This window comes from Apium graveolens, chromosome 2, assembly GCF_009905375.1.
Source record: "Apium graveolens cultivar Ventura chromosome 2, ASM990537v1, whole genome shotgun sequence".
Classification (NCBI taxonomy): Eukaryota; Viridiplantae; Streptophyta; class Magnoliopsida; order Apiales; family Apiaceae; genus Apium; species Apium graveolens.
In genome coordinates, this window is record NC_133648.1 from 38291550 (window position 1) to 38303041 (window position 11492).

General features: G+C 34.4%; 2 protein-coding genes across 2 annotated transcripts; one reads left to right on the forward strand and one right to left on the reverse strand.

The window, feature by feature from the left end:
• Positions 1-789, forward strand: LOC141707307 (histone H2A). Its single transcript, XM_074510394.1, has 2 exons — positions 1-296; positions 402-789. The coding sequence occupies exons 1-2, from the start codon at positions 90-92 to the stop codon at positions 642-644; spliced, it is 450 nt and encodes a 149-aa protein (XP_074366495.1). The 5' UTR covers positions 1-89; the 3' UTR covers positions 645-789.
• An 89-nt stretch (positions 790-878) lies between these two features.
• Positions 879-6586, reverse strand: LOC141707306 (methyl-CpG-binding domain-containing protein 7-like). Its single transcript, XM_074510393.1, has 7 exons — positions 6286-6586; positions 4811-4948; positions 4676-4720; positions 3970-4113; positions 1449-1613; positions 1146-1378; positions 879-1052 (listed from the first exon to the last, which is right to left on the reverse strand). The coding sequence occupies exons 1-6, from the start codon at positions 6487-6489 to the stop codon at positions 1148-1150; spliced, it is 927 nt and encodes a 308-aa protein (XP_074366494.1). The 5' UTR covers positions 6490-6586; the 3' UTR covers positions 879-1052; positions 1146-1147.
• Between the last annotated feature and the right edge of the window lie 4906 nt (positions 6587-11492).

An 11492-nucleotide genomic window follows, 5' to 3' on the forward strand; every position in this document is an offset into this window, starting at 1 on the left:
CTCCCCATTTCTTCATCTCAAAATCAAACCAATCTCTCTTCTTCTATATTCTAGTGCTTATACACATTCATCATATATCTATATCTGAAATGGAGACCGCCGGAAAAGCAAAGAAGGGGTTCGGTGGAAGGAAAGGAGGCCCAAGGAAGAAGGCCGTGACTCGGTCTGTGAAAGCCGGTTTGCAGTTTCCGGTCGGAAGAATTGGCCGGTATCTTAAGAAAGGCAGATATGCTCAGCGTGTTGGAACCGGAGCTCCGGTTTATTTGGCTGCCGTTCTTGAGTATCTCGCTGCTGAAGTATAATCTCTCTCTCTCTCTCTCTCCCTCCCTCTCTCTCCCTCTCTCTCTCTCCCCCCAATGTAGAAGATCTAATTAATTGATTTTTTGTTTAAATTGAACTAGGTTTTGGAGTTGGCTGGAAACGCAGCAAGGGACAACAAGAAGACGAGAATCATTCCTCGACACTTGCTCTTGGCCGTGAGGAACGACGAGGAGCTTGGTAAACTGTTGGCTGGAGTTACATTTGCTCATGGTGGTGTTTTGCCAAACATCAACCCAGTGTTGTTGCCAAAGAAGACCGCTGAGAAAGCTGCAAAGGAGCCAAAGTCTCCAGCAAAGGCCGCAAAGTCACCCAAGAAGGCTTAGTTTATTTGATATGTAAAAGTAGTTATGTGCCTAGTAGTCCTAAAGTGCATTGGTCATTTGATCTTTGTAGTTGGTTTGTTTGAATTGCAATGTGGTCTTGTATTCGGTTAATTTCGATTAATTTAATGTTCGATCTTTCTTGCAATTGTTTGGTTTGATCTTTTCTAAACTCAGATCTAGTTTTAATTGTACTAGGAGATTGTTAAAGCGCTGATCCAAACCACATTCAGATGAAATTTGATGAATGTACAAGTTTCTCAACACATATAAAACTAGAGGACAATCGTTTAGTCTTTTCGATGCAGATAATGCTAGAGGAACGTTGTTTTAGCCTTTATAAGCTAAAGAAGTGAATGTCATGTTGCAGACACTTCATGCTATTTCTTCGTTATCTGGAATCATTGATGCCTGGAAATTGAATTGAATGTTAGTTAGATAATTCTCTTTGTATTTGTTCTTTGGCATAATGTGTGAATGGATTTTAAAAGAGTAGGGAGATACCTTTAAAACTGTATATCTGGTGCTATATAGCTCCCATCGTTGATGCTCATCATGAATCTTTTAGACCATTGTTGCTTTACAGATTCTGGAACAAGAGATCCACCAATGAAAGGGTTCCAGGAGTCTCCTTTCGAACTAGCAATCACCCAATTAATTTTCAGAGGGGGGCTGTTAAATGTCGCTGACTGCACTTTATCCCTCGGAATAGTGTTATTCCACAAACCATTGGAACTCTGTAAAGACAAACCTTTATTTAGATAATCAATGCAACAAGGGACAATCAAATTATCACGTGTTTCTCACCTTTGCATTGCTGCCGATCTTGAATGCTTTGGACAAAGGCGTGTTATATTCTTTCAGTTCAGCTAACGTTTCTGATAGTGTGTCGTTTTCATTCTGTTCTGCTAGGTACCTCTGAACAGATAATAGAGATCGGAACTTCCGTCCAGTCCCAGGCTCATAGTAATACTGTAAAGTAGAATATAAATACTCAGATCCTAATTTTTAAACCTCAGTATATTTCCTTATACCAATAAAACAGTCACTATAAGTTTCTACATTAAGTAACAATACTTCCCATTTCAAGCATAAGAGCGAGAGCACACATATATACACACGTTCCAGAGGCCTTTTACGAATCCTTCCATATATACTCGGTGTTCAAAGTTCACACGTACAATAGTGGTGTAAAAATAAGCGTAGCATCATGACTCCAATGAATGGTTCTATATTTTGTTCCAAATTTCCTCAACTCCCCAAGTACCCCATTATTTTCAATACAAATTTAATTTTTCTAGTTAACTTTTACTTTTTGATGAGGTGGAATGAGGTGTGAATTATAGCTCCGTATATCCTTTGTTCTATATTTAGCACACATTAAAGCATTGTGCTATTTTAGCACAAGATATAAAACACCATTGGAGTGATTAGGGCTGTCAAAAAAATTCGAAAAATCCGATATCCGTCCAAAAAATTCGCATTGGTATGTGAGAAAAAACGGATATTATTCGAAATAAAGCGGATATTATCCGTATCCGAATCCGGGATATTCGAATCCGAAATCAAATACATGTGCGATATTTATATTATATAAATATATAATTTAAAATTTATTCTATTAGTTTATAGTGTGTGTATATGCATTAAATAATATATTAATACGAATTTTACATGATTATACACATACTTTATACATATATAAATATATCATTTGAGTTTAATTGTAAAAAATCTTCTAAAATCATCGTCAATACGGTAGGGCTATCAAAAATATTCAAAAAATCCGATATTCGTCCGAAATATCCGCATTCGTATCCGAGAAAAAACGGATAATATCTGTATCCGAAATAAAACGGATATTATCCGTATTCGAATCCGACGATTGTGGATGCGGATATCGGATATTGGCATATCCGTATCCGAATTATCCGTTTGACAGCCCTAAGAGTGATAAATTTTAATTTTTGTTTTATGATATAGAAATAGAACAAGATATAACACAACATTGGATTTGCTCTAATAGTTCCTGACTTTGTCATACACTTAATTAGAAGCCATCAGCCATATTACTGATATTAATATGTCTCGGACTTTGAAAGAACATGGATTCTAGCATAACCCTCTCTTCCTAGAGGTGTGAGGCATTTGTCAGCCAGTATCCTTCTGAGAGGTTACTTGATCAAACTGTGCTAGAGATATTTGTTCCCTTACAGTCTAATCCCCCTCACGTTCACCTAATTTTTTAAGTACAGAATAGGACATCATCCTATGTAACAAATTGTAAAATTCTTATTGTTATTTCTGTTATATATAGCTTCCTCGTTTAATTTCTTCAATTTTAAAGAAGATAGTGATTTGATATATCATGTCAATATAAAATTCCATTCTTATATCTAGGTAAGCCAGTTAAGATGGGGCCAAGCACTCAAGGTGTAGTTCAGTTGACTTGCATAGTTTCCGGATTGCCTTCTAAACATAGCATACATATTTTGGTAAAGATCATCCCATTACTGGATTGGTGCAATGGCAAACTCTAGCCATGTAAAATCAGGTGTTTACGTAGCAAGCAAAAAACAATGCTGGCATTATTCAGTTAATACTCCTCTACTACTTTACATCACAAAAAATAAATTGTTTCTAACAAATTCTAAATTGTTTCCAACTTTCTAGAAAGGATGTACAATTTAAGTTGTACATGCGATAATAGAATTCTACAAGTAGAACAGAAGAAAGTGAAAATCCTTAAATATGAAAAAGGTATTTATTTATTTGTCCGAAACCATTCATTAGTCATAACTGAAAAGATTCCTTAAGAATAGAGATTCTAATTTTTGTGGATGCCTATCCTTCACACATATAAATAGCATTATTTTCCGAAGTCAGTTTTAAATTTGCAATGCACCAAAAGTGGGAGGCTCTAAGTCTTCTACAAAAACTAGACTCCTCTATTTTCCATTTTTTTCAATAGAAATAAGTTCCTTTATATCTTTGTCAAGAGAGGAGAAGGGATACAACTAACTATTCAATAGAAGGGCATCCATTACAAGAATATGAATGATCTCTTCAGGGAATTAGCCTTTATTCAAAGCGACCAAGACACCGCTAGTCCTCACCTAAGTACTCAAATTTTCATGTAAGTTTCAATAACCACGTTATTGAAATTTGAGAGATGCATATGTATAACTTCATACTGAGGTATACTGAAGAGTATCTTACCTAGGTAAAAAGCTCTTCTAATTTGATGACAAAGAGAAATAAATTAAATTAATGATATGAGCCTGAAGTTTTGAAGACACAACAACACTATTTTGGGGACAGAAAGTACCCTGTCAGCATAGCTGTCACGTCTATTACGAGGTACCTCCTCAACAATCCAACCTTCAGGAAGTCTGCCTGACGAAGTAAATGAAATTCTTCTAGCAGGAACAATGGCCATTTGATTTTGGTCCTCCTCCTCAAGTTTCAACAACTGCAGTAGCATCAAGCCAACAACAGTTAAAAATGTATGGGTCCAGTAAACTGTTAGATTTTATAACAAGCTTTAAATTTACACCTTTTTCTTAATCTATCTTACATTAGACCATGTACATCTTTTTTACATCTATGTTGTTCATAAAATTCACCTTCTAGTTTAAAAAGGGGTACCAAAATGATAGTCCTCCTTTTTCCTTAGAATAGTGTATTTGCATCTTACAATAAGTCAGGATCGAGTATATACCACATGCCTTTTTTAATATGTAACTTCATTTATTGCTGTAATTTGCTAGTTCTACAGATTCAACCCGACACATCACTCAACTCAGACTTGTTAGATCCAAAGAGGTGGTTAACTTCAGATAGCGATTACTAAATAATACTACAAGTGATTCTGTAGCACAAAATTAAAGCTCAGAATATTATAAAACATATATGACTGTAGATTCAAAATGTGAATATTGCTGTCAAAAGAAGCTACGAGCTTCTTCTTAATCTCTTTTCCTTTATTTGGTCTGATTGGTGTTTTTGTGGTAAAAAAATTTGAAACAGTTTACCTTTCCACCAGAAACGACCATCTTGCGGTAACCTGAATTCTGTGACTGTTGAGAAAACTAGTTTAACATTGTTAAACTTATTTAAATTAACAGATTGAAACTTTTGTTGCAAAAGCAATGGAGTTATCATCTTACCGTGCCACGAGATCCATGATAGCCTAACCTCAAAGTCTTTGATCTACGCTTTCTAGGTGTATATACTTCTCCATTAATGTACCTCTCTACTTCTCTCAGAGATCTGAACTTGTGCCCAGTCGATGTCTCATAGTAATACTGCAGTGTCATCCATTACACATACATTCAGCACAACATGCAGATATAAAACATGCATGTAAAATCTTATCCTGTTAAGCATCCAGGTTACATAGAGTGGGACAGAAGTAAAAACATTCAAAGTGAGTCACTCACAAAATTCAACATGAGTTCCTTAATTTTTGGCTAGCTGATTTGTCACTTCCATCAGAAATAGCAACTTTAGCATTGGTCACATAATTTTCCTTATGGAATTTCTTCTGCCATGATACATCTTATTACACTTTACATAGTTTTATTGCTCATCAGAATTGCTTGTTTTGTTCATACAGATTTAAATGTTTACACAAGCTAAAGATGCCAGAACGTAAAGGAAAATTTGAGAGCAAATGTTATTAAGAACTTTGCACAGGTTGGTGGCAATAATATTAGCTTTGCACTACCATTTGAGAGAAAACTATCGTATCCCTCCCATCAATTTCCTAAAATGCACACAAGAAATCGAAAATTGGAACCTCTAGTGTGTGTAAGGTGGCGTACATAGTTACAAACTATACTCCTCTTTTGATTTTCGAAGCTATTCCATTCCATATTTGTCCCCTGAACAAAGATATTGTGCTTAAAAAGCACTAGCTATGACGTTACTATAATTTGAATATTATGCATATGTGAGAATGAAGCCTGGCAATATGTACAAAGTAATTGAGTGACACTCACACTCTCCTATTGTGCAACATATATTATTACTTAATATTGAAAACATACAATATGGCTCTTTTAGAGAGGAAATTTTTAGATTTTTTTTATGCAACTTCTAGTTTTCTCTATTAGTTTTTTTTGGATCTGAATCCAATTCTATATACAAGTACAGAAAAAAATAGATAGTCCAAAACTTCAGGTGTGAACAATGCAACTTATGCAAATTATTTGTTACTAATTAATAATCATGGACTTCCATAAATTTATCATCTGGTTCAAGTGACAGACTTAGTCAAATCCAACATATATATAATCTCTCATACAATTTGTAAGTTCGAGTGTTCATGTCAAACTCGAATGTCTCAGCTAAAAAGATTATGGCTAGATTAAACCGAATTTATAATTTTTTTGGGTTGAAGCAAGCTCTAGTTGGACATTATCAGTCATAGCCTCTGTTTTGTAATTTTATGTCCTCTCTTTTATAACATGATTAGAAGCAGAAACGCACCAATTAAGTATTTTATCATTTTTTTTAATTTCCCAATTTCACTAAACACAAAATGATTAACCTCAATCGATCAAAATAAAAGCAAACACACACACACACACACACAAACACACACAAAAACAAAAATAATTAGAGTAATTAGAGATTAAACCCTGTCAACGCGAGTAGCATCAGCACGTGGCACCTCCTCAACCTCCCAACCTTCCGGTAAACTAAAGCGAGTAAAAGACTGCGGCGGCGGTGGAGGGTTGTAGACCGCCAGCTGCCGGTCATTGTTTCCGCCGCCGTATCCGGGCATCAGCAACCGCAATGGCACATGCATTTCCGGTGAACCTCGGCCGTGCTCCTTCTTCATAGATGATAGATTCTTATCACTTTTTCTTAACCAAACAGGTTATGTTGTGTAATTACTCCATACAAACACATGCATCCTAGATGAAATGTGAAGTTGCCATCTGTCCAAAACAAGTAACATAAATTTTATGATAAAAGCAGCTTTAGTACACGTGTTTAAACTTTAAACTAATCAGAGGCCAACACAGTATAGTGTAATTTGTTAACAATTTGGGCCATTATTAGCATTTTGGTCAATGACATGAAATTAATTACCTAACTTATGTGCTTGATAGTGTAATTAACTCAGATTGAAGTATTAATTAATCCGATCAAGTACAGTTTGTCATTTGAGTCAAAAGAGGAAGTTATGTGATTTGATAACTAGATATTAGATCGATACATTTATACGCTTAGATTTGTAGAAATGGGTTACAGTGATAGTTCGGAAGGGCGTTTGGCCCATTAAATATACTCTACAATAGTCAATTATAAAGTTTTATCTAACAATGTGGGCCTCTTTTTTGGTCAGGGCTTAATTTTTTTTGTTGGGATTTATCGTATATGAATTATGAATTAGTCAAAAATGGTGAAGGGCCAGCCAAAATATTTTTCTGTGTTAAAATGATGGTAAAAGGTTAGTCAAAATAAAAAATAAAATTATTAAATATGTTGCATATCATCAATATACCTATATGAGAGGGACGTTTAAGTGCCGTCTCGCAAATTGTCTCATTCTATTTTCTAATTTTTTTTATTTTTTGAGTTAATAAATATCAAAAATATTATTACCTTATATTCAGTTAAATAAATTATTTTCATTTATAATATTCTCCTAAAATTTCTACAATATCTTCCATTAAAATTTTTGAAATCAATTTACTATCGTAATACTCTCCTAAAACTTCTATTTTCTCTTTAAATAAGCTTTACCAACTTGATATTATCATAATTTTTTTTAATACCATTTCTTCTTATTCTTCTAAAATCAACTTACTATATTATATTTTTTTATTTTTTTTTATTTTTTAACCTATGAAAAGACAAGTATCTATAAATATTTATCAGCATTCGTAATATTCTCCTTAGATTTCTATAACATCTTGCATAATATTTTAAAATCAACTTACCATCATAATATTCTCCTAAAACTTCTAATTTATCTTTAAATCAATTTACCATGCGATATTCTCCGAAATTTCTTTTATGTAATACCATTTCTTCTCTTTCTCCTAAAATAACTTACTATATTATATTTTCCTAAAAGTTTTCTTTTAATTTTGAGGCAATGAATATTAAAAAGATATGTATTTATAGATATGTATTCATATTATTTTTTTAAAATTATTATTTCATTATCTGACGCAACACGAAAACCTAGGAAAAACAAGCGCTAATCCTTAAGAACAAACACGAATCCGCAAGCACGAATTCGAAAAAGATAATTCTGGAATCCACCGGAAAGATGAGAAACTCTCAAGGGTTTTTTGATTAATAGTAAGATAATAATCCTGTACATAATAATGATGTTTATATAGATACATATATAAAATCCTAGAACAAAATAAATGAAATCAAATCCGAATTAAAAATAAATATTTATTATAAGGCATCATGATCATGCAATATTTAACATGATCATGCACAACCACTAAACAATCACCGTTGGAAATTTCTAGTTTGACATGATCATGCCATCCCAAAGCGTGATCATGTCATCATCCCTCCTTAGTAGTGTGATCATGCAGTCCCTTTCCTTGTGCCCTTTTTTCGATCCATAGCATCCTCAATATTGGTAGCAAACTGTCCTACATCAGTCTATTCCACCTCTGAAGAACTCGATCTCGAGTTCTCATCCGAATATAAAATAAAATCCCTATGGTACTCATATATATATATATATATATATATATATATATAAGCCACATAATTGTATTATAGATGTTCATTGAATCTGAAAGAGCCACAATATAAGCATTGTCATTGATCCTCCGTGTTACTTTAAACGGGCCATACTTTCGAGGTTATATTTTATTGTATGTTCCCACCAGAAATCTCCCTTTACGCAAGAAAACCATCACCTCATCTCCCTATTTGAAAACCCTGACTTTCTTTCTCTTGTTGCAACAATATTGTTCTTCATTCCTATAATTTCAAGCCTTTCCTTGACACTTTCTTTCACATAAATGATTTCTTGATCCATATTCTCTGCTGCCATGCTAGCTCCCTGTGCTTTTGGTAACATGACTAAATCAACGACATGCATAGGAACAACTGTATATACCAAAGAGAAAAGTGACTTCCTTATGACAGAATGAACAACGCTATTGTAAGCAAATTTCACCTGAGGCAATGCCAAATCCAACTATTTTTGCTTCTCACCACAAACACTTCGAATCGTATTTCCCAAGATTCGATTAATTACCTTAGTTTTACCATCAGTTTGAGGATGAGCTGTAGAACTTCTGTTTAGAGTTGTTTCGAACATCCTCCACAAAATTATCCAAAAGTGAATAAGAAATTTTGTATCCCAATCAGAAGTAATAAACTTTGACACTCCGTGTAAGAGCACAACCTTCCTAAAAACAGTTTGGATATATTTGATGCATCAGTAATCTTCTTACATGCAATAAAGTGTGTCATCTTGAAAAATCTAGCAACAACCACGAAAATAGATATTACGCCCCGTTGAGTACGAGGGAGTCGAAGGACAAAATTAATGAATAAATCTATCCAAATATCATCATGAATAGGCAAGGACATATAAAGACCATTATTATAAGAGTGTCCCTTAGTAACTTGAAGAGTATAACATTTTCTCGCGATTGCAATCACATCTTTCCTCAGATGAGGCAAATAAGACCTCTCCTCTAAACTAGCAATGGTTTTTTCTCGGCCCAAGTGCACCCACTAAGTTCACCATCACGAAGATCAGGAATAAGTTTTTCTCTCAATGAAGAACAAGGGATGCATAATTGATTATCTTTAAATAGGTAGCCATCTCGAACATGAAAAATTCGCAGATGGCTAATTTCTACTACACTTGACCCATAAATCCTTACACTCAGCATCACCAGAATACAACTACTTCAATAATTCGAACCCCAAAATCTCATGTGCTTATGTAACCAACCAAGAGGCTCTTCGACTCAAAACATCTGCCACTTTATTAAGAGTTCCAGATTTATGTTGAATAAGAAAAATAAATTTTTGTAGAAAGCTTACTCATCGAGCATGCATTTTATTGATAACTTTCTAACTGTGTAGAAATTTCAAAGCTTGATGGTCTGTAAAATAAATAAATTCCTTCTGAATTAAGTAGTGCTCCCATTGTCTTAGAGCCGAAACATTGCATAAAATTCCTGGTCATAAGTACTCCACTTTTAACGCGCTTCAGATAGTTTTTCGCTAAAGAACACATCCGATCTTTTCTCTTGGGATAGTACAGCCCCTATTCCCACTCTGTTAGCATCATATTTCACTTGAAAAATCTTATCAAAATCAGGTAAAACAAGAACATGTGTGTGCAAAGTTTTTCTTTTATCAAGGTAAAACTTTGTTCTTGTTCAAGTCCCTATTAAAATTTTCCCTTCTTCAAACATTCAGTAATATGAACAATAATAGTACTGAAATCTTTAATAAATCTCCTGTAAGAAGTAGCTAAACCATTAAACCTTCGTACCTCAATAACATATTTAGGAACATGCCAGTCTCGAATAGATTTAACTTTCTCATCATCAGCTTGAATACCATCTTCTCCCACAATGAAACCCAGAAACAACAATTTATTGGTAAAAAATGTACACTTCTTCAAGTTAATGTATAGTTAATTCTCTTATGGAATTTGCAATACTTGTCGAAGATGATTTAGGTGCTCATCTTTGCCTTTACTATAGAGATAAGAATATCATCGAAATATACCACCACAAAAAGACCAATGAAGGGATGAAGTACCCAGTTCATCAACCTCATGAAAGTACCTGGGGAATTAGACATCCCTAAGGGCAACACCAACCACTCAAACAAGCCATCCTTGCTTTTAAAATGTGTTTTCCATTCATCTCCTAGCCGAATACGGATTTGATGATATCCACTTCAAAGATCAATCATTGTACATAATCTCGAACCAGCTAACTCATCAAGCATGTCTTCTAATCGAGGATTAGAAAAATGAAACTTAATAGTTATCTTATTAATATCTCTACTATCAACACACATATGTCACTTGTTATATTTCTTAGAGCATCTCCAATAGGGTTGCCAAGAGGTTGCCAAAGTTGATGTGACAAGACACTCTTGATTGCCTACCTATTGGAGTTGGCGCGGACTCACCGTCCTCGCAAGAAGCCTACATATCTCTGCATTGTAGAGAATCAATCCAAGAACGTAGTTCTAGGTTGAGGGGTAGAGCCCTTTATATAGAGATGAGTATAGGGTTAGACTTGTGTTGGGAGACTTGGTGGATAAGTCTCCAACTTAGATGGTAATTAGGAATGCTGTAAGGGAAGGAATTCCAGATCCTTCCTTGTAGGGATTGTGTCCAATTTGGACAAATGTGTAATGGCCTCAACCCCGGGGTCAGGAGTTGACGTCACCAACAACAATAATAATAATCATGATATAATCTAAATCACTAATTATACATAATTATGACCCTTTTACCAAGACCTTTTCCAAGTTTAAGTATGATTTAGGTTACAACTATTACAACACCGACTTATACAAACCGACCTGACACAACTAACTTAATAAAACTCAATAGACCATCCTTGGTCCAAAACATCTACCTCAGAGGAGCCCGACGCGAAAGGAATTGGAACTCTGCTCTGACTATCACGAAAGAATCCCCTAGGCATCTGCAATACATATATAAAACATTCTGCAAGGGTGAACAATCAATTGCTCAGCAGTACCACTATATGAATAACAAGTAAAAACGATTTAAAGTAAAGCAGTTATAGGAACATAATTCATAACTCGGTAGAAAACAAGTAAAACATGTATAAACTGGATATCAAAACTAGC